Source organism: Equus przewalskii, chromosome 27, assembly GCF_037783145.1.
Source record: "Equus przewalskii isolate Varuska chromosome 27, EquPr2, whole genome shotgun sequence".
NCBI lineage: Eukaryota > Metazoa > Chordata > Mammalia > Perissodactyla > Equidae > Equus > Equus przewalskii.
Window position 1 is genome coordinate 8,272,166 of NC_091857.1, and position 23,087 is coordinate 8,295,252.

Consider the following 23,087-nt stretch of genomic DNA (forward strand, 5'->3'; position numbering starts at 1 on the left):
TCCTCCTTGAGTGTAGAAGTTGTGATCTGCACACTAGCCCCGTGTTACCGGTGTAGGTTTACAGCATGAGTTCTAATTTGTTCTAACCACACACAGTAGATACAGCCTTAGATTGAGGGAGATGAGCTTCCCTGTCGATTTATATTAGAAACATTGAATTGTATGTATTTGCGTTCCTCACCTTAATAGTTTTGGTGGTAGGAGACTTATTCCTGGTGATATTTTGTCTGCTGGCTGCCTCTGACACGTACCTAAGGGCTGTCGAGAATCCTCTCGGTGGATTTGATGAACTCTCTCATCACTGCAATAGTCTCATCACTTTGGAATTTTAATAATAATTGGATAGTCTAAATAAAACTCACATTTGTGAAATCACCATGAAAATAAATAATTAAATCGACATAGAATTTGATTCACAACATGCCAAAATTTTTGCTCATTTGAATTATGTAAATCATCTCCATGTTTGACTCCCATAGCCAAAACATTTGCGGATTTCATTTTGAATTGTACAAACACGCACTTTGCAGAAATAACTTAGCAGCTCTACTCTTTCTTTGTGTAATTCTTTCCCGTGTCTACCTGGTGACATTAAACCAATATGGTGGTTTTAAAGATGATTGCAAACTACTATATTAGATTCATTATACTCCTGGGAAATATATTTATTAGCAATCATGTGTGTGTGTGTTTTTAAAGCTCTCTCACTATGTTTTTAGTGCCTATGAGGAAATGTTTACTTTGAATCTTTTCCATCACAATTATTAATCTAGGTATAATTATAATAGTTGTGAGCTGTGTGCCCGGAAGTGCTCAGGAAAGACTGGGAGTGATGATGCACGAGTGTTTACACGCGCACACACACACACGTACACATGCCTGCAAGCTTTGCTTTACAGTTTTTCATGGGAAGCTAGCTCAGTCTCTTCATTTGGCTTCATGAAGCTCTGAGTGAGCCCTAAAGTATTATAATTTTCTATTTGGCCTTAAAAGTTAAAAGAGAAAAAGGAATATACATTACCTGTACATTACTCCTCATGAGTTATGACTTCAAATAAAGAAAAAAGGATATTTCTACTACCAACACTAAAATAATCAGCTTTCAGATGGTTATGTATTTTAATGTTCATATAGTTTTCAGTCTTTAACTGGCAGATGGTGGTAGAGTGGTAGAAAATATTATACCTAGGTGCATAATTTGGCCCTGCCAAATTATTTTATAGATATATGATTTTTGAGAAATCATTTGGGTGTTCTATGCTTAAATTCAATCTGTATAGAGAAAGCTAACCAGTCAAGTTGATACTGCAGTCTTTGAGTATATGCTGACTTTAGTAAACCTGTAATCACTTATCCACTTCAACTAAGAATTATATAAAATGTCTATCTCCAGAGCTCATACCAGTCAGAGTTATTCACTTGAGAATTAATTTCTTCAAACTGACATGAATTTGTTTAACTATTGTGACTTCTCCAAAAAGAAAGAAAAAAATCTTTTTAAAAATCCAAGTAAAACTTTACAGATAATGAAACGGGATTGTGTTAGAAATTATGTTGTACAGATTTGAAATGTTAACTCTATAAAATGAGGCAAGAAAATCAAGGTTGGTTTTTATAGCCAAAGTAGTATTAAATTATTTCTTAAAGTTTAGCAAAAGCATGCATAGATCAAACCCCAAGGAGGATACTACAATAGGAAAATAACGAGAGGCACATCCACTCCAGAAATATCTGATCTGGGTCCTAGGCAGTGAGGAGGAAGCGGGTGGGGCATGGGAAAAGACAGAAATCCTTATAGAAATTGTATTTTAACAAAGAAAGGCAGAAAATATAATTAACTTTATAACATGTTGATAATGCTATGGTGAAAAATCAGGGCCGGTACAGGAGGGTGTAAGGAGGTGTTTCATTTTCAGTGAGGGTGTTCAGAGTAGGCTTCTCAATGTTTCTGAGAAACACGATGAGATTTTTCCCTTAAACAAAAAAAAACACCTTAAAATTTAAAAGAAAGTATCTAGTCCTCAAAGAGTTGGGTGTGCTAATTAAGCTTTAATGTTAAAGTTTTTATATAACAGGAAAAATGTTTCGATTCTAATGAGAACAAAGACAGTGGGGAGAAGGGAATGGAAATAAAGGTCATTAAAGAAGAGTCCAAGTTGGGTGTAAAACGTAAGAGAATAAATTGACCCACTTTTATATTTTTCATAACTTAAAACAGTAGTTTAAATGGTCCAAAGTCTATAATGACAATAAAACAGCAGCTAATAATTTGAGGACGTGTCCCAGTGTTTGCACGGTGTCAAGCCCTCTGTGCATTGCTTCAGTCCGTCCTCACAGCAGCCTCTGATACAGTACCTCTGTTTTACCAACGAGAAACTGAGCCTCGAGGAATTCACTAACTTGCTCGCAGACACAAGTTGGTAATTGGCAGGACTGGGATTAGAACGTAATTGTTGGACCCCAAAGCCCCTGGCTGCACCCACCATATTTTACTATTTTAGGATACTTGCTCCTGTTTTTGCCTGTCTGCCTGAAATGGCGCAGATGATGCTTGCTTACTACTTATAATTGTCATTATTTTTCAGGGACTTTGAAGTTTCCGAGTATCTTTCCCACTTATCTATATTGTGTTGGACTCCATTGAAGGCTGTGTTAGAGCAAGTTTGGGGAGGGGTGTGTCTTTATAGCCTAAGTCAAAGTTCTTTTGGGTTCAAAAGCATAATGTGTTTGTAAGAAATGTTGAATCTGCATGGTCAAAACTCATTTTGATGACAAAATATGTGGTTAAAAGGTGAATAAAGATCTGTTATTTCTTCTTTTGCTCTTCTAGATAGTTGCTTTTGCTTCATCAAATAATTGAATTTAGAACTTCTTTGGGTAATCCTTAATGGCACAGACAAAGAGCAACAATTTTAGAGGGAGCTTAGGCTGGAAGTGTGAGCATACTTTTTCATTATTATTCTTTAAGTGTGGGCATGCTTTCCTCATTATTATTCTTTCTTGAGTCACTGAGAAACAATGACATTTTTTAGTTCAAGTTATGTCATCTTCTAGAACAAAGAAAACTTCCTAATTAGGTTAGTCAAAGTATTCTGTTAGGTATTTAGAATAATTTTCCTATTTGCCTAGAAATATGTAGTACTCAATATTTTGTATTAACATTCGATTTGCTATTTGCTGATGTGTGTTATTAAGCATGCCTAAGAATATACTAATAATTTTCACGAAAATACATTTCAAAAAGCCTAGCAATCCATTAATGAATGTGGTAGATAATATTTGAGCCCCTCATCCTTTAAGTTTGTTTTATTGCTATTCTGCATTGTACAGTTTCTAAAAATTTTCAGCCAAGGAAGTAAACTTGCAGAAATTGGAGTTAATTTTTCACTGTAAAATCAGAAACCTATCATTGACGATATGAGCACATCCTAGATTATACTAGAAATATACTTCCATTTTGCACTTCAGTAAAATGTGTGATTGTCATTTAAACTTTTAATGAAGACAGTGTTCGCAAAATTGAATCCATATGTAACTCATGATGAAGATGTTGCTTTTTTCAAGTACACTGCAATTTTAATGTGAACTAATAAAAGTAAAAAAGAAAAATTTCTCCCTTAAAGAGAAGTTGCATTTGGCATTCACTGTGTTTTAAAATATACTTTGACTACATTCAATAGTAAATTCTGTATTTATTTTCATATTATTCTCTCTTTTAATTTTATTTTAGAAATATACTATTTGGGGATTCTTTTTAAACTAAAGTCAAGGAGAAAAAAAAGCTAAATGTATATTTTCCGTTGAAAGTAACATAGTCATAAATGCTACATAAACTGCCATAAAATAGTTTTGAAAATATGATTAAAATATCAGAACTCCTTTCCAGTGATGAATTTTTAAATTAATATATATATTAGATCAGAGAAGTAAAGATAGGGATGTGTAAATCAGACACACATGCCTACCTCACACTAACACACATACACATCCATAAAATATTCAGTAACACATTACAGCTTTCTGCTACCCCTGCATTTGGAAAGAGAACAGAGAGAGCAACTAAAAGTTGTAATCTGTGTCTAGGACAGTAAACTAGGCATAATTTACCTATATTTATAAAATAGATGGACAAATGTATTTGAGATGCTATATGGCCATAACCTAACATTTGTGGATTGTAGCTGGCAAAAAATAAAATTCAATTCAGGAAGCATGCAAAGGGAAGGGTTGTGTTAGAACGTTGTGGCAAGTCCTGTGCTGGTCGTAATGTTTAGACTGTTAAAAACATAAAATTTCTCCTGGCTTTCCCGCACCTAGTCTTATTCTACCAGATGTTTGTTCTCAGTTTCTTAGAATTTCCTGTGGATGTTTTCTGCCTTTGATAACGGTTCTCCCTCCTAGGGTCACTCAGGTCCCAGAAGTTACCGCCATCATAATAATATGGCTGGGTTGATTAAAGAATAAGATATAAAAAGTAACATACTAAATTCATATATTCCTTTTATTTTTACAACCTTTTGACCCCCTTCACCCATTCCTCCCCCTCCCTAACCCCTACCTCTGGCACCCACCAATCTGTTCTCTGAGTCTATGAACTTATTTTGTTTGTTGCTTTTTAAATAACTTAAATATTTTTAAGTGACATCCAAATAGATAGGGACCTGTTTGATCTCCTTTTTAAAAAAATATCCATAAAAAATTCTATCATGCTTTCCCTACTATATTTTCCCAAATTGAGCAAGGTAAATTTTTTGTCCAATGTTTTATATTCATGAATTTTGTATTCATGTATTCTAAGATGTACATTTTTTTCACACTTCACATGTCTTCAATTGGGATATTTCTTACAGTGCTTGGCATGGTAGTGACATTTTTTTCTCTTTATTGAAGATATATAAAAAATTTCATCCCAAATCTATATTGTCTTCGATTTAAAGATGCATGGTAACTCACCAACTTTGCCATTTTTATGATCATCTAGTCACTGGAGAAGCCCTTTTATTGTCACTCAGTTCGAAACCTCAGGGATAGTACCTTACAATAAATTTCCTTAGCTTCATCAGTGGGAGTGAAGTGAGTTTAATGCAGAATGATATAAATGATAGTACTTCTTACATGAAAATCCTTATACTTTGAACAGACACTTTATCAAGTGGCTGAGCAAACACAGCAGCTTTTGAAGTATTTGAAGAGCCATTGAATTTAAGAGTCTTCATGCCTTCACTCTTCTTTAATCTTATTAGTACAGGTCTTCAGAACATGGCTCTTCCTTGGTTAAAATTTAAGGACATAGACTGTGATATAATGCTTAAAAGTTTTTATCTGCTTCAACCTGTTGATAGATTTATCAAATACTTAGGAATCTCTTGAATTTAAAATAAGAAGGAATCATAATATTTTTAAATGACGTTCAAATGGATAGGGACCTACTTGATCTTCTTTTAAAAAAATTTCCATGAAATAATTCTATCATTCTTTTCCTACTGTATTTTCCTAAATTGAGCAATGTAAACATTTGGTCCAATATTTTGTATTCACCAGTACAATGACCAAATGAACAAGAAAGGGATCTAGAACAAATGGAAGAATTTTGACAGCTATTCAGACTCCATAAGGAATATTAGGAATCCAGTCCTTTAACACAATCTGTTAAATTTAATTAGATTAATCATTTAGATAAATATCGTTTTATCTGCTTTTCTTATTTTTATTCTCATGTCATGCTCATTCTAGCCTCTTTATTCTCAGAATCTCAACTTTAGAATTAAACAGGAAACTGCATATGAAAACACTTTGCCTGATTCTTGGCAGAAAACAGCTGTTTACTGTGTAGAGTGATTAGATCTATGTTTGACTATGTGTGTGGACATCCCAACTCTGGCACTAAACTGGCTGTATGCCTTTGGGCACAACTCTTCTTCCCTTCCACTTCTGTTTCCCCAAATTGAGCGTCAGTTTCCTTACCATCTGACTACCATCAGTTGTACATGCAAAATCTCATTGACTTATCTATATGTCTCCATTTACACCATCAGAGTTTAGCCATACTTACTATCCTCATGGCATTGTTAGATTCCTGGCTGGTTTCTCTGATTTAGCCTTTCGCTTGTTGATCCTATTATATTCCCAACCTCCAGGTTAATTTTCTTGATTCTCATTCCCTTTCTCAAAAATTTTCAACATTCTCATATTTAATTACCAAAATAAATCTTAGCAGCCCAACCCATCGGTCAAAACTCCTTATATACAGAATGTCAATCCTGCCTTTCCTCCTTGGCTCTACCTCTCATTGCATATTGCTTTCTGTTTTACTTATCAACATTGATGTGCATGCCTAATCTCCCTTCATAGGCTGTAAGTTGCATGTAAACTAAGACCATCTCTTAGTCACTTTTTAAAATCTTGTGCAGTGCCTCATACATTGTATCTATTTATTAAGTGAATAGAGAGTAAGGATAATTTATTCTACTTTATTCTAATATAAAAAATTAAGATATGTACCTTGACCTTTCTTGGTGAATCAGAATTGTCATCTTGAATATCAGTTTCAAAGATGTACTGAGAACCTGTTGTGAGAAGGCAGTCTGCTAGGTGTCGGGTGATAGCTATGAATAGAACAGGTGACGTGGAGGTGTTGACCTGTCCTGCTACATTTGTCCTGTCTACTATGGAATTGGAAATCATATGAAGAAGGTAGTTTAAGTGTCAATTGGCTGAGTTATATTTTCAGAGAGATGTTCTTTAATGGAGACGGGATTGTGTAGGGGTTTTGGTACTGTGTGGGTCACATGTTGTGTATGTATGTGTATCTGTGTATGTATGTGTGCACAGGAGAAAGAGGGAGTGAGGGAACGCCTGAGTGAGAGGACAGAAAAACACACAAAAATCCAGTTGCTCAAATAACCTCTTAAAAAATTTTTGTTCTAAGCATTGTTCCTAAAAGATGGGGTTTCCTGATTCTTGAATAATATATGGTACTAATTTACAATCATAAGCTCTTTCACAATCATTACTTTTAATCTACAACAATCTTAAATTGTTGGAATTTGTGGACTTTAAGGGTTGCGTTTTCTCCAGGAAGTTATTGTGTTTCTTGGGTGATACAGACATGGGGCTGGGTAATTCCAAAAGTGACCACAGCTGAATTTTTTCTTTAAATTATAGATCAGAGAAATGTGTCTAAACTGATATTTTGAGACTTTCTTTGTGGCTTTTGTAAGCTTTTCCTTTATGTCCACAAATTATATATATTGAGTGAGTAGATTCTAACCATTTTCAGTGTGATTATCTTTTTCAATGTCAAAAAGAAATGCATCCTTATGTAATAATTGTTCTTTCTATAATTTTTGAATGAGAAAATACGTAGGCAAAAACTTACTATAAATTCTGTGGCTTTTTAAGTGAATCTGTACTTTATTAATTAAAAAATGCACATTCTTTGAAAAACAGTATCAAATGTGTATAATAACGTAATTTAGTCTTCAGACAATGCCTAATATACATATAGATTCCCAGTCCCTTACAATAACATAATTGTTCATTCAGTGAGACCCTTCGAATAATACGACTACCAGTGATTGTCAACTCACAGCTTGGGGACCATTGCTTTTGATGATATACTTGCTTTCTTTAGTAACTAATTTAATAATTGTAGTTAACCACTAATTTAATAATTGTGCTTAACCACATATTTAATTATTGATACTCTATATCAAAAGTTTTCAAAAGTATTCTAGGATATAATTCTCTAAACTGTACTCTTTCTGTTTTTATTTTTGCTTTTTTCAGTATTTGTATAAGTATTTAATGAACTAGGATGAAGAACAAAATCTAAACTTTTATTTTAATAGTTCCTTTCATTCCACAATGATTTATTTATTTACTGTGTCCCCAATTATTTATTTTCACTATCCATAGTTTACCATTAAATAAGTAGGTCTGCTCAAATCATTTTCACCTGTACTAAGTGACTTTAGAGTGTGCCTGTGCCCAGTAGTCATCTTTTGAATCTCAGTCTCTCTGTCTCTCTCTCCTCTGAACACACGAATATGCTGATTATTAGTTTGAACTTGAATCAGAGCAGGCTGACCCAGATTGAGGGAGATGACACCACCACTCCCAGCAAAACTTCCTGGAGTGAGTCCGTCTGCATCTCTGACCCAGACAGAGCTTCCCGAGGCATGAAAATGATGGTCATCGTTTAGTACTCACATGTAATTTTAATATGATTATTTTTGCTGTAATGAAAATATACAAACATTTCTGGGATTAAAAGTTCATGTACTAGGAAAAGAAAATACAAAGCCGTTAAACCTATCTGTATGCCTCCTTAGGCTAGAAGAAATTTAAGATTTCTAAGTACCTATGTATATTTACTTGTTGGGTTTTGTATCAAAGTATCACGTCTAGACATTCTGAGCATAATAAATTTGAATCTAATAACCATAGTTTTTATTTTGTTGTAAATGCAGTAATGCTGACATGTCTAATAACTCACTGAAAAATCAGATGTTAAATTGTAGCAGATCTCCTGGTTGTAACATGAATCCACCCATAGCATGATGGATAGTCTGTGGACGTGATCTTGTGTGTTAATAGCAGCATGCTGCCTGTAACCGGGGGAGTGGGTAAGCCCGCTTCATCGTGCACTCCTCAGACCACACGTGAGCACTCGGGTCACTTCTCCGTTCCTCACTTTAATAACCAGGATCTAGAAAACTGGAATGAATTCAGAGATGGGGGAGTCAAAAGCCATATCAAATGAGGAATGATCAAAGGTTCTTTGATTATATTTAGTATGTATTTAGTAATATATGCAGAGGACACATGGAGATAGCCTAGCTATTAATAAATATTTGAATAGTTACTGTAATTTGAACTTATTCTTTATAGCTTTTCTGGGTAAAATTGGTCCCAAGGAGTCAAATTTCTGTTCACGGTGGAGGAGAATTTCTAACAAATGGAATGGGTTGTGTTGAGAAAAGTAGATTCTTTGGTAATTGGTATATTCAGTCCCAGTCTGGATGATCACGTGATGGGCTGTGATAGAAGGAAGACAAGGATCCCATGGGTGTGTGCACTAGATAGGCTACAAAACCCCTTTCAAACGTGAGAATCACTGAAACATTAGAGAAGAAGTGAGCATATGGCACAAAGTACGATTTAACCGTGTTCAGAATACTCTCTTTTAAATTCCTATCTCAGAACGTCTTTCATAATGTCTCATTCAACTCCTGACCTGTTGTTATTCCTTAAGAGCCGTACATTCAAAATTGTGCTAGATTCCGACGCAGCGGAATATGGAGGACACCAGAGATTGGACCACAATACCGATTTCTTTTCTGAGCCTTATGAGCATAATGAGCGTCCCTCTTCTCTTTTGGTAAGTAAGGTTTTTAACATATTTTCATTGCATTTTAATTTAATCCTTTACTTTGAAAGTGATGTTTTTGTGCAAAGAAAAACTCTCCAACAAGTAAGCAACATGTGAAAACCACAGCGGGTAGAGAAGGAACAGGGATGGAGAACTGCCCTGAAAAAAACCAGACGCATGCCGTGTGCGGTGCTGGACCGAAGTGGATTTGGGGAACCTAATTGGGAAAACTAATTGGGGAAGTTTGAACATTGATAGGATTAAAAATTATTTTTCAAAAAGTAAGAGGAAAGCAGTTTTTTTCCTGTTATGAACATTTCTACTTTTTACGCAACAATTCATGTTCCTTCTGTTTTTGCTTTCTGTATTTTACATTAGGCAGATTTCTACATTACGTTGAATGTCTAATGAAGTTCAATTTAAAACACCTTAAAAGGAACAATAGAAATATTTTTTTTTCTTGTAGTCAATCGAAGACTGAGTTTATTCTAGTTAGAAAATTCCCTGGTTTCTTCATATTACTGAGGAAAGCATTAAGTTACACAACTAATTTTTACTTTGTGTTCTTAACACAAATGAAAGAATATTGCTTTAAACTACTGGGTTTAAAGTCTTTTAAAAATGTAGAATTTAGAAACTCTTCAGATTGGGAGGAATTGTTCATTTACCTTATGGCCAGATAATAAGCTCAATCCCACATCTACGTTAGGTGTATTTTTTTCTTTTCCTGGTTAGTCATATGCCCCTCTCTCTCTCTTTCTCTCTCTTCTTCTATTTCTCTGTCTCAGATCTGCGTTCTTTTCCCCCATGGGAGATCTTGGATTAAGATTTGCTTCACTTGTATGAGTCCAGGATGTATCTAACAAATGTATACATAGCTTTGTCATAGCTGTTAAATTCTCTCATTTTTAAAATATTTAGGTATAAGTCAACGAGGAGAATTTGTATGGGACCCCTGGTTCCTCATTTTCCTACTATGTTCTCCCCTCTTAAAGTGGTGCCAGCACGTCACTTTGTAAACCACCATATTATATACAGAATCGATGTGCCAAAGACAGTGGCATAAGTGGCATCTTCTCACAACTGTGGGAAGGATAATCTTAGGCAAGGGCTCACAATCTTTAGGGGTGGGCATAAGATAAATGAAAAGAGCAGAGATGAGCAAGATTGAGTTGTTGATTGTAGACTTTGAGGCAAATGCAATGGCCACAGGAGACTTAGGTATTACCCTAGTGTATGTGTGTGCCAATGGGTGGTGTTGGTGGTGATATTGACAGAGCTTTAGATGTAGATATAGTTACATATGTGTTTTTAAGAGAGAGGGCTCAAAGGTGTTATCAGATTCTTTCTTCAAAGAACAATTGCTATAGTCTGTCAGAACATTCAGTCTTGCCATGTAAAATAAGAGTGATAAAAATAGTTTCTGAAATGAATAAGAAAATTATCCTAAAGCTCTGAAATAACCAAAAGAGTTAGTGACTCCTGAGGGGTTAGGGAAGATGATTCAGCTGGCAAAGAGGAGTCATGGAGACCAGCAACTGATTGCGGTAAAGCTGAACTTGAACCAATTAAACCAGACCCAAAGGACTTTGAAGGATCCAGACAGCAAAATTCTTATGTAGCCAACTTTCCTAAAGGTTCCTATATCCAAAGAGGGTAGTGTTAGGGAAAGAGGCCTGGTGGGATCCGAAAGGCCAGAGTGTCATGGCTGGGAACTTGGGATCAAGCCCTCGGTCTGCCATTTACTAGCTATGAGAACTTGAGTAATTTACCTTTTTGTGCCTCAGTTTCCCTCCTCTGTATAATGAGGATTAGTAATAATATCCTTCCTATAGCAAGAGACTCTTAGGAGGTATAAATTCCTTAACGCAGCCAAGCTTTTTGGAAACTGAAAAGTGCTATTGCACAAGGTATTTTAAAGTTATTATTGTGATAGCTATTTGAGAATTTTTTAGGTATTTTAAGTACATCAAAACACTAGATGCTTTGAGGACACAGGATTAAGAAGACCTCACAAGTGTGGGAATGATAATCTTAGGCGAGGGCTCACAATCTTTAGGGGTGGGCAAAAAATTTCTTGGCATCTCTTCAATTCTGTAAGAGCAAAGATATTCTGTCATAATTAAACCAGCCAACCAGCCAGTGGCAGCAACAGTCAAGAGATTACTTTTCCAAACACTAATTGACTTGATCTTGCAAATATGGAATATGCAGTTTTAAATTAGCAGGTGGAGTGGAGAATATAACATGTCTCAATAACATGTGGAAGAATACAGCACTGCAAGCACATGAGAAATAGAGTAGAGCTTAACCCCTGCCGGTAATAGAATTCTGATCCGACTTGGCCAGAAAGGTAAAGATGGACCCTGCAACATCCTGTTTTCCATGACTACAGGTGCTTCAGGAATTAGTCACTTAAATAAGTCTTTAGGCTGCAGAGAAAATGATCACTGGTCTAATCTAAGAATAAAGGAGCCCAAATAGACCAGAAAATCCAGTAAAACAGGTTCCTTCTTGCCAGAGTTATCTTTCGAAGAGCCAGAGAAAAAGTTACATTAAAAGACGTACCTATTATAATAATACTTGATTATAATGGAACTCTTTGTAAGCTGATTCCTATGTGCTAGGATCCAGTCAGGTTTCTTGAACATGGCCGTGTGTGCTGTAGGCCTCACGTTCCACCACCAATAAGAGATCATTTCTGCCTCCCAAGTGCCTAGAGTAAAAGGGAAAGGGGAGGACAAAAATATAACATTTTCCTTTTCCATGAAACTTCTGACCATCATAACTGGTACACTGTATTCACTAAAGCTTAATTTGCAAGCTCAATAATCCAAAGGATCTGCTGAATAAGTGTCAAATCTGTTTTCAAAGATAGCAACCAACAGAGCTCGAAGGAATCTTAAAATAGCCATCCGTGCTGCAGCATCAGCAGGGCCCACTCCGGCGTGGTCTGTCTTTGCTCCATCAGTGGGAACTGTGAAGGCACAGGAGAGCTGCGTTCAAACGTATTTGCTGAGGCCCGAGTCTCGCACAAATGCCAAGAAGCCACGGGGCAGAGCTCCGTTTTGCTCTCCTGGCAGTTATTGCAAACTCCAGTTTCGCATGGTCATTTCTCTGTACTTTGGTTCCTGATATAGGAACTTCTGTGTTACCCCAAATGTTGATAAGTGCACCGGAGGCAGGGCAGGGCACTTGCTTTCTCTTCTCTGATTTATAAAGTCAAATTCCATCCCACAAATTGAACAGAGATTATTGAACCTGAAGCGAATTAGACTCCTTTATAGTTACTCAAGCCGTCTCAATGGTGAAAATTTGAATAAAGCAATAGTTTTAGCATTTCTTACTCTTCCAGTTAGGCTCCTTATCATTAAGCAGTAGATCTGTTTATTCTCCTTCTAAATTTGGGGGTTCAAAAGTAGACTTTGGTTTAAATAGGAGATTTGGCATAGGTGTACTTTTTTATTTCCCTCAGTTGTAAGTATTTGAAAATAGTACTTAACAATTGGGAAATATCTTTTGCTGTATCCAAAGTTTGGAAAATATTTAGTTTTTTTGGACCAAGAAAATCAATCTTGATTCTTACAGTTTTCTCCTTTTAATATTTCTAAGTTAGATAAGAAAATATACATCTCTATATAGAAATATTTATCAGCATCACTTTTCTCTTAACCTAATATAAAATAATGAATTAAGAAAGATTTCTTTTTTCTTAAAGAGTATTTTATGAACTAAAGTATGTTTGCGAAAATTAACATTATTTTATATGTCACCCTTGGTTTTCAAAGTAATTAGTAATTTTTTATGACAAATGTGTGTATGTAGACTGTTAAGAGTCTAATATCCTTTTCATCAAATGATGTCATCACTCTTCAATTATGTTCTATGGCTAAATTTAACAATTTCTAAGAAAATTTAAAAATCAGCCTTTAATGTATTTTTTAAAATTATTTTAAAATTTTCTGTTTTCAAAAATTATGTAATTAATTTTTGCAACCCAGTTATGATCCTAGGAGAACACAGTACTTTGCCTGGATGATGTAATATAGTAGATTATTGTGGGATCAGTTATTGTATTAGCTGTCTTAGTGGGTGGCATGGTGACTAAGTCATTAAGGTAGTCAAAATAATTGGGTAGATTAGCATGCATTTTGACTCTCTTAATGAATGAATTGGATTATACTGTGGCATTCTGATTCCTTTTGAAGAGTTCACTATAAATATAGCTAGAAAAAATGAAATTCATGGCATACATTACATTATCTCATATGTTCTTAATGTGATCCTAGCTACAAAATGTTTAGGGCTTAATGGCTATAAGTGGGCACGTAGCTATAAATATCTTTATCAGCACATGTTATCCGACATCTGTACTACACGGTTTCCATATACATGTACTTAAATATAAATTGTTTATATTTAAATATACTTAAATGTTTATGTTTCGATCTACTTAAATTATGTTCATATTTTTTTCTTGCTGCATGAATCAAAACTATTTTTAGAATTAAAATTATAAAATGAGAGTTACAGAGCCAATACTTAGTACTAAATTACAGAGCCCCCAAATTGTTCATGTGTGTAATTGTCTCATCATAAAGATTAGTTCTGATTATCTTAAGTCCTTTAGTATAATTGGTAGTCATTTCCCAACCACCAAGAAAATTGATTTACATACTCAGAACCCTAATAAAGAAGAAAACTGAAAATTCCATAAACAGCCATAGTTAAGAAACATCACTTGCTTGGGGAAATTCTCTCATATTGCCTATACTGCAAGGGCTCTAGAGCAACATAACACATTCTGGTAATTAACACTGCAGTGAAAAACTATAATTACACAATATTCCCATTAATGATATTAGACAATTATCAACTGAAGGTTTTTAAATAGATAGTATTCAGAGGTCTCTAAGTGTGACTGGAATTGGTGTCATAAAGCTCCTTACATAAAATGACCAGCATGTTTTAGCAAGAGTTCTTGGAGCATTTTTTAATCTTTAAACGCCAAAATAGGAAGTTCAATGCATATATTGCAAACCTCAAACTTCTTATGTCATCCCTTTTGTTTTACTCTTAAATTTGGGCTAGCTAAAATACTAAAAGATAACAGAGAATGTTTATAAATTATCAGTTATAGTTATCAATTATATTTCATTCATGAAATCAGTATAAGGTTATGAAGTAAACAGAGTAGATACCAAAACTGCATAGGATCCAAACCAGAGATTGGCGTACTTGTCCTGATGGATCACTGCCACACGCTGAGCGGGGACCTACCCTCGTTTGTCCTAGGTCTGACTCCTGTGTTTCATCGCATTGTTCTCAGGAGGCTTGGGCTTTTCAGAATCCTTTTATCTGCGTATAGAACCATATAATATCAGAGAAATGTTTTTAATATAAAGGGACCTGAAATTCTTTTGTCCCGTTTCTGGTGCTACTGAGAAATTTAGATTGAGTTTTAGGATGCTCATAACAGAACAATTCAGAAACATTCTGATTATAACCTGCCATGTTACTGATTAGTTACACCTAGTTACTGTGGTTCCCCAAACTAAATACACAGAATAAAATAAGCACCTGGCAAACTCCTTTAGAAGGGCAGGACACTGGCTTCATTCATGCCTGTTTTCATAAGACTTGGAGATAGAATTGGTTGAATCTGACCGTTGTTTCTTTTATTTTTCCTCCTTTGCTTTGGTCTGTGTTGACTATGGAAATATGCCATCCTTTGGACTAGATCTGGCTGGGTCGTTGGTAATGGTCCTACTTTGTTCATGGGTACCTCCAGCTTCCTTTTGCTGAACCAATTTCATAACCATCTCACCTCTCACAATCAGAACGTATTGAATGGAACGGATTGCATTAGCAATTAAATACTGATGTGGTTTAAAAGCTATGAGACATTTAAAAGAGTGTGTAAATTATAGGGAAACAGATTGTGACTTTGAAATACATGGTTTCCCCACGCTTAATGACTGCAAGGATATAATGTTTATCATTGGAAGTACTGGATTGCAAGTCAGACTGTGAGACATTGAGCCATGCAGTGACTGTTAACATTTGTGAGATCTTTCTCAAATATTGATGGTCATTTCCTAAATCACTGTTACTTTTAAAGATTAGCAACACTGTTCTCTAGTTATTACATTCATAATATAAATTTCTCAAAATGCCATCCTTTTAAAACTGCTTTAATCTTTAATGTTCAAAACTAACCAACTGTATTGGTATATCTGATTTTTTTTTAAGAGTTGTAAGAGTTCTTTATGACAGAACCCTTAAGAAAAAACATAGTGTTCATGTGCTGGGTTGAGATGCACTGGACATACAAAAGTCTCATTCAATGAAAATCAGCTGTTCTGTTCTTTTATTTATTTTTTTTCCTAAAGCCGTGTTTTCTTTGCATCTTTCATTATGGTCCTAAACTTATATAAAAGCCTTTTCCTTTAACCATCAGTCAATCATTTACTTAAAGTGACTAAAAATAGTAAAATATTCGCAAAGTCAGAAATGGAGAGATACTTTCACAATGATGACAGCAATCTGTAATGTTTTTACGATTTGCTTTGTTAATAATTAAATATCTTATGTGTAATTAAATATCTTATGTAAATATCTTATGTGTAATTATTTAGCACATAGAGAAGCATCAAGCAGTTAAATCACTTCTCAATTGTATAAAAATTATTTCAGATGTAAGTATATAAAAGGATATTTTGTGAAATATGCACATATTGATCCCACTATTACTGATTCCTGTATTCATTCTTTATTCAGCCATGATTGCACCTACTTTGTCCATTGGCACCTACTAAGAGTTAGAAATGTGAAGATACATGGCCTCTGCCTTTGTAAAGCTCATAGTCTAGTGGGGAGAACATAATAAACTTGAAAAAAATCACAAATTAGATTAAGTGTTCAGAAAGAAACAAAAATGGTGCTATGACAGAAAATGAAATGGAGAAACTGTCATCTCTAGCGTTGTCAAGGAACACCTCTCCATCAAGCTGGGATTTTTCAACATTCAAGCGATAAGGAACTAGCAAAGTAGAGAGTGTTCCAAACAGAGGGCACAGCCTGGGCAAGACCCAGAGGAAGGGAAGGGTGTGACGTATTGAAGGAACTGAAAGGCCCCTGGGGCTGGAGCTTGGCGAGTGAGGGGAGAAGAGACAAATGATGTGCTTAGCTGGGATGAGAGGTGCACTTAAGCGAGAAGGAGCTAGGTCAGCACTCTGCGGGGTGTGGAAAGGATGTGTATTGTATTTTAAGTGCCATCGCAAGCTTTTTGATTCGTTTAAGTTAGGGAGGGGCCTAAAATACACTTAGGATCCCTCATATTACGTTTAACTTTTTGTTCTTAAAATGACAGGAGAAAACAAAAAAACAGGATGGCAAATGTCTTGACGTAAAGCAGTGTTTTGTGTGTTACTTTTACTCACCTGAATAGAATAACATTGTGACCTGTCAGGCAGCCTTTACCACCTCATGATACCGAAACAGCAGTCAGTGCCATTTATGTCCCTAGTGTCTGAGGAACGTTGGCTTTTGTAAAGCGTATGGAGCCCTCTAGTGGTGATTGTTTTAAAGGAGTCTCACAGTGAGGCCAGAACTGTTGGAACATGGAACTAGTCTCCCCCGAGCCGGGAGAGTTATAAAGATAACTGCAACTTTAAGCAAACGTGACACTACGTCATGTCCCTTTGCCACAGTGACACTGCGCTCAGTATTTCTTTCAGTTGCACTGACATGCTTGTGTTGACATAGGTGTACATTCCAAGCCGAGTGGCCCTCATTCTTCAGAACGTGGATCCGCCCAACTGAAGAGACCTGGCTTCAGCTCCACTGGAGGAAGACTGTGCCTTGCTCCCCGTCCTCAATGTCGCAGAGCTTATGATGTGTACGCTTCTCAAAATACGGTTGTCTAGCCAAAATGTCAGATGTCTGAAATTCAGTATTGCTCTATGCAAATGATGGTCAAACTTTAAGAAGTGGGCGGAGGATATTTTTGAAATTTCAGGGACCCTGGACTATATTTTCCAAGCATCTGAGCAGTTAGGATCCTCAAACGAAGCATTATACATAATGTCTTTAAACAACATTGCTCTCCTGGCTTTAAGTTCAAATTTGAATTGTGTCGTGTATGGTTATTTCTGTTGAATGTAGACAGTATTTTTTAAGGTGGATATTTGGTGGCTTTATTTGTTCTAATATCTCTTGGTCTGAATTACAAAGTACCAAGATTGTTACTGTGTTTTAAAAAATTGTGTTTAGGAATACTGTAATAAATAGTAATATAAGAATAAGAGTTGTATCAAAGGTAACATAAAAGTTATTATCGATGAACTCCTCTATGCCTCATTTTGCATAAGTTTCATCATGTGATCTCTTGTTCACTTAGTATCTTGGTAGATGCTGATATCTCAGTCTATCCAAAGGCCTGAATTGGTAATTTTAACATTTCAGAAAATGTCTTTTACTTAGAATCAATAAAAAAAAATTTGCAAATTGCCTTTGCTACAAATGGCTATTTTGCTGTACTATTATGGGGATTGATTTACAATGAATATTAAAATGCCTTATCACAACTCTGATACTTTCCCCACGTATATGCATATGTGCACAAGGACGAGGAGGCATGGCGATTAATAATATATTTTCTTTTAGGTTCCATTTTGTAACTTGAAGTTATGCTAACCCACTCAGATATCTAAGCTACTCTCCAGCTATAAATCTGAGCACTTTTAAAAGCTGAATTAACTGTCTCAACTCAGTGGGCTACTCAGTCATGAAATTGCTGCTCGGTTTATTAATACTTTGCCACAGGTCTAAAATCACTGATGCGTAATTCATTCATAACAGAGAAATTATGATGCATTTATAAAACATAATGTATCTGTCACTTTTTTTAAAGATCTAATTTTTTCTTTTACATTAATACTGTTTTTTTGTTTGTTTTTAGCCTGGTTTTTCATGATGAGTAAGAAGCACTTGGAAGCCTTTCTGTTAAAAACTCATTCAATCATGAAAGAGATTAGCAAAATAGACTTACTTTTATAGCTAAACCTATATATTGACTACCTGCCTTATAACTTTTTTTGGGGAAAGCCTTGAATCTAGGTCTTGAAATGTATTTGCTTTCACTTCAAGGTAGAGTAATAGTTTGAATAATTAGTATCGTCCCTCTGCCGTGATCCATGGGCTGTACCTGCTATCGATAAAACACAGTGCGCAACCGTGATGTTTCATGTCCTGGTTTATAATTCCTTGTCTATGCCTTTCTTATGTATGAAGATTTGTGCTATTTTTCTGTTGAAGTTCTTTAAAAATGACAAGAAATTACTTCGCACCCAGAACCCATTGCCTTTCCATTGTGACCTCTGTGGCAAAGTCAAAAAGACCAGAGTAATTCTATGCTGTGTTTTCCTTATACTGATGGGTCTCACTAATGTGTTCCTTAGATTTCACAGTCTAAAGCTTGAGCTGAACAGTGTAATGTAAGTTGATTGCCCTTGTCCAGTGTTTTTCCCCCTAAGAAGAGCAATAAATGTATGTTGCTAGGTAAGAGTTATAAAAATACATGCAAACAAATAAAATATTGAGTCCAAAATAGAACATGGTGGTTGTTTTTTTCCTGTCATAGCACATATAACCTTTATAGAGCATTCTAACGTAGTATATTTCACTTTAAATCTTCATTTTTGAATCAGTAACATTCTCAACATTGTAGGGGAGGAAGACATTTCCTCTACCCACTGTGAGTTCTTCTGGCCAGAGAACAAATTAAATTCACAGGAGACAGAATAACAGGAGAAAATTAAACAAAGCTTTATAACATGTATACATGGGAGAGGCTCAGGCAAGCTGAGCAACTCACCAAAATGGCTGAAGCCCCCACTTAAATATCATCTTCAGCTAACGACAAAGGAGGATCTTGGGGGTGGAGGGGGAGTCGATCATGGGAGATTACCACACAAGTACAGTAAACAAATGCAGATTTAAGTCCTTGCCTTTGGCATTGATAAGAGTTTCTAGAGATAGAGTCATCCCCCCTTCTTCCTGGTACAGAGAGGGAGACACCTTTACAGATGGAGATTTCCTTTACAATGTAAATGTCTCTTAACAAAGGGTAAGTAAATTCTACTCCTCAGAGCCTCCTTTCCTGTCTGCAGTTTATTAAAAGTAACCAGCCCCAAATAATCCTCATGCCAAAGTGATATATCTTGGGGTGGCCAATTCCAGTCCCCTACAACATCATGTAATCTGGTGAGAAGTTTTTTTTTATTAGCTAAACGTTTTCCATAATCCACAGAGAGGTGCAAAATTTTTCTCTGTACCTTGTAATAATGTTTTTTCTCTGATGTTTTTATTACCAACATCAAAAATGAGAGTGATCTATCTTTGTTGACTTTTTTAGAAAAAGTATTTTTGCTGTTCTAATTTTTTATGTTCTAGAAAACATAGGTGACTATAAACTTCTCTCCATCATTTCTAATATTAGTCTGTGAGTCCTAGTAATTGCTCTATTATCCAAAATAGAATTTACCCCTAGTGTTATGATGCTTAATGCTTTAGTTTACTATAAACTTACTCAGAAAATGCCATAGTTTTTAATAGTCAAAAATTGAACTGTAAACATTCTTCCTTGAATGTTTCTTACTTTATAGCCCTTGCACTCTGAGGGTCAACTCCTTTCGTTTTTTCTTTGCTGTATGTTCGATGTTTCTCCCTTGGCCCTGCCTGAGCTGGCATATTCATCTCTGACATAAAACCGGGGATTCAGCCACTGTGCTCTTCAAGTTCAAAAAATAACCAGTAACAATAAACTGACTTTTCCCGTGGCCACTGCCAAAGAATGCACATATTATTCCCTCTGACTCGAGCGCTCCCCTTAGCAATATCAATTCAGCATTTGTCACCCATCAGGGTTATAGCCATTGCTATGCGGGATCATACAGGAGGTTGTCTGAATAAGGAGCCTGTTTTTCAAATAATGTAGTAGAGAGGGCAGACAGATGAGGGGAAGCGATGAAGGCTAATGTGTTTTCCTCTCTTGTTCCGCTTGCAGCTTCAGGGCAAATATCTTTGCACTGTCTGGTCCTGCAGCTGTTGGATCTGGTGATGAAAGCAATGTCAGATAGGTTTCTTATTGCTCTTGCTATCTAGAATGAGCCGGAGCAGACATACCTGATCGAAACCAAACAGTGAAGCACCTTCCTGGCTGAACTTGCACCGCTCGGGCTATTTCTTTTCGCCCATTTTGAGTCATGTCCTGAACTAGGGTTCTTGGGAGTGGTGGATTTCATTAATCTGTATATTCCTCATAGCAAGACAAGCTCTGAGCTATGAACTTTGCTAGGTAGACCATTTGATGAAAGAACATAGAAATCTAAGCCATAGCAATGTCATGTCCTTTATGCGGCAGAGTTCATTTATCATTCACAATGTGTTAGAACTGAAATGTAGATAAATTTTCCCACTCAAGCCAGCCTTCAGGGGAAAAAAATCAAATGAACTCCCTACTAATTTTTCTCCTCTATTATCTTATTAATGGTGATTTGTAGAGAATTGCAGAGAAACATTCACACTTTAGGGCAGAATTTCTTAATTGGCAGTGTGAGGAATTAAGATACAGTAGCTTACAAGTTTTTGTCTCTATATTTAAAACGTTGCATCTAGATTTTAACTGTTGGCAAAAGCTCTGCAGAAAATAATTTATTTACATGAAAAAATGGATTTTGTGATAGATAGGCTTATGCTAAAGGGCCTATCTTTCGGAAGTTTACTTATGACTGACAGTTTTCCTGTCATTTCTGCTGGGCCAGAGGCAGCTCATCGGCCCTCATGCACGCTGTGTAAATAGACCATTTCATCCAGAAGCCGCTCTGTGTTTTAACAGAACACTGTGACATAGTGGTCAGAAGAGCTGAGTTCATGTGTCAGCTCTTTACTCCCGGGGCCTCATTTTGGATAGCACTCAGTGACCCTTCGTTCTTATCCAGGGTCACAAGACAAAGTGAAAGGGAAAAAAAGCATCGTTGTTGGTTTTACAAATGCTGTTGTTTGAGCAATAGCTACATGGATGATGAGTCAGTGTTTGGCAACATCGTCCAAGTTTGTTGTCAGGAACACACTATCACCACCACCTGTTTGTCCTTCAAGGCTTCTGTGGGAACTTCTCCCCGCTCTCCCAGGCAGGGGCTGTGGGCTGCTTTAACAGGGAGGGGATTGTGCATTTTCTCCACCATCACAGATGACCAAAACATCAGTCCTCCTCCGCTGGTAATTTAACTTGCCTATTTTAGCTTTTCCTCTGAGTGCACCAGAACGTCCCAGTGAATTCCATTCCCCTGCAATCAGTATGCTGCCACCTTAGTGTGCCGGCTCCTCTCAGACTTTGCACCTGTATGACCCAGCCTCGTGTGTGTGCATGAAAGTGAACGACCTCTTCATGGCAGCCATAGGGCACTGCAAGTGTTTAGGAAGTGAAATAGCCACAGGTGCCCTCCAGTGAGGCGCAGCCACCCGCTGTTGAGGGTCTCTGTTTCTTTCCCTCTTCTCCTTCCTCACAGCCCAGTATACACTACTAGCAGAGGGAATAAATGACAGAGGAAACTGAAGAATTGCAAAAGAGAGCTGTTAGAAAGAGTTTGGCCCTTCGTTTTTTGGAGTGAAAGTCGTTTCTGTCATCAGAAACACATATTTTCATCAAGTAAATATTTGTACAAAGTGTGAATGTCTTGAAGAAGTGGGAAGAGAGATCAATCATTGATCTGCGATATCCACAGTTGTCTGGTACTTACCATAAGACAATGCAAAGCAGAAAACTCACAAGAAAGCCATCACACTAAATTACGTTATAAATTACCTAAAGTTAAATTACATGTAAGTTAAATGAGGTAAGTGTTCCAACTGTTTTTGTATATTGTCTAAGGTAATATAGGAAATATGAAGCTGTAAATGTCTGACTAAACCCCTCCAACATCTGTGTTTTTATGGCACATGTCTGGGTATGTGAATACACACACACACACGTATGTAAACCGAAAACCCACAACGTTCACTGATTCCAATATTATCTTGAATGAATGAATCACTTGATCTTTGTGTAGGATACTGGTACCCAATTTTAGATATTTTTCTGATCATATTATGAGCATCAAATCTAAATAACTGATTGTACTTAAGGAATTTTCCAAATCCTGCAGTGAAATACAGTATATACATTTCGATCCCTTTAGAGAATTTCTCACTTCAAACTATTTGGCAATGAGTCTTGTTTTTCCTCTAGAAGGGGATGGGGAGAGAAATGAAATACCTTTATTACGTCTTTATTTATGTCCACAAGGGATTCTTTTTAACTGAGTTTGTAGTGTCACTTTCCATTCACTTCAGTAATATAAATAATGGAAAACACTCCATGTAATTTTATTTCATGAATGCCTCTAGCCATGTTGTCAACTATTGATTAAAATCAGTCATATGATACAGAGGTCCCCCCTCCCACACACGCACACAGTCACTTTCTGTCCCCTCTACACTTTCCTATGATGAGTGGGCATCACTGAGCTCTGTAGAAACAGCAGTAGAATGCCTAATTACTTACTAAGCAGATATACTTTTTAAAGGACACATTGTATTGAGTGCCTTCTTATTACTATGCCCTGTGCTGGCCCTTTATACACATTATCACTGAGTCTCTTAAACTCTGCAG

At 36.2% G+C, this 23,087-nt stretch overlaps 1 protein-coding gene across 1 annotated transcript in view; it reads left to right on the plus strand.

The window, feature by feature from the left end:
* GBE1 (1,4-alpha-glucan branching enzyme 1) overlaps positions 1-18,985 on the plus strand; it is a 246,641-nt gene extending 227,656 nt beyond the window's left edge. The window contains exons 15-16 of the mRNA XM_070597715.1: positions 9,265-9,382; positions 17,141-18,985. Coding sequence (XP_070453816.1) covers positions 9,265-9,382; positions 17,141-17,197 — 175 coding nt within the window. The 3' untranslated portion in view covers positions 17,198-18,985. The remainder of the gene's footprint in view (positions 1-9,264; positions 9,383-17,140) is intronic.
* Positions 18,986-23,087: the final 4,102 nt, after the last annotated feature.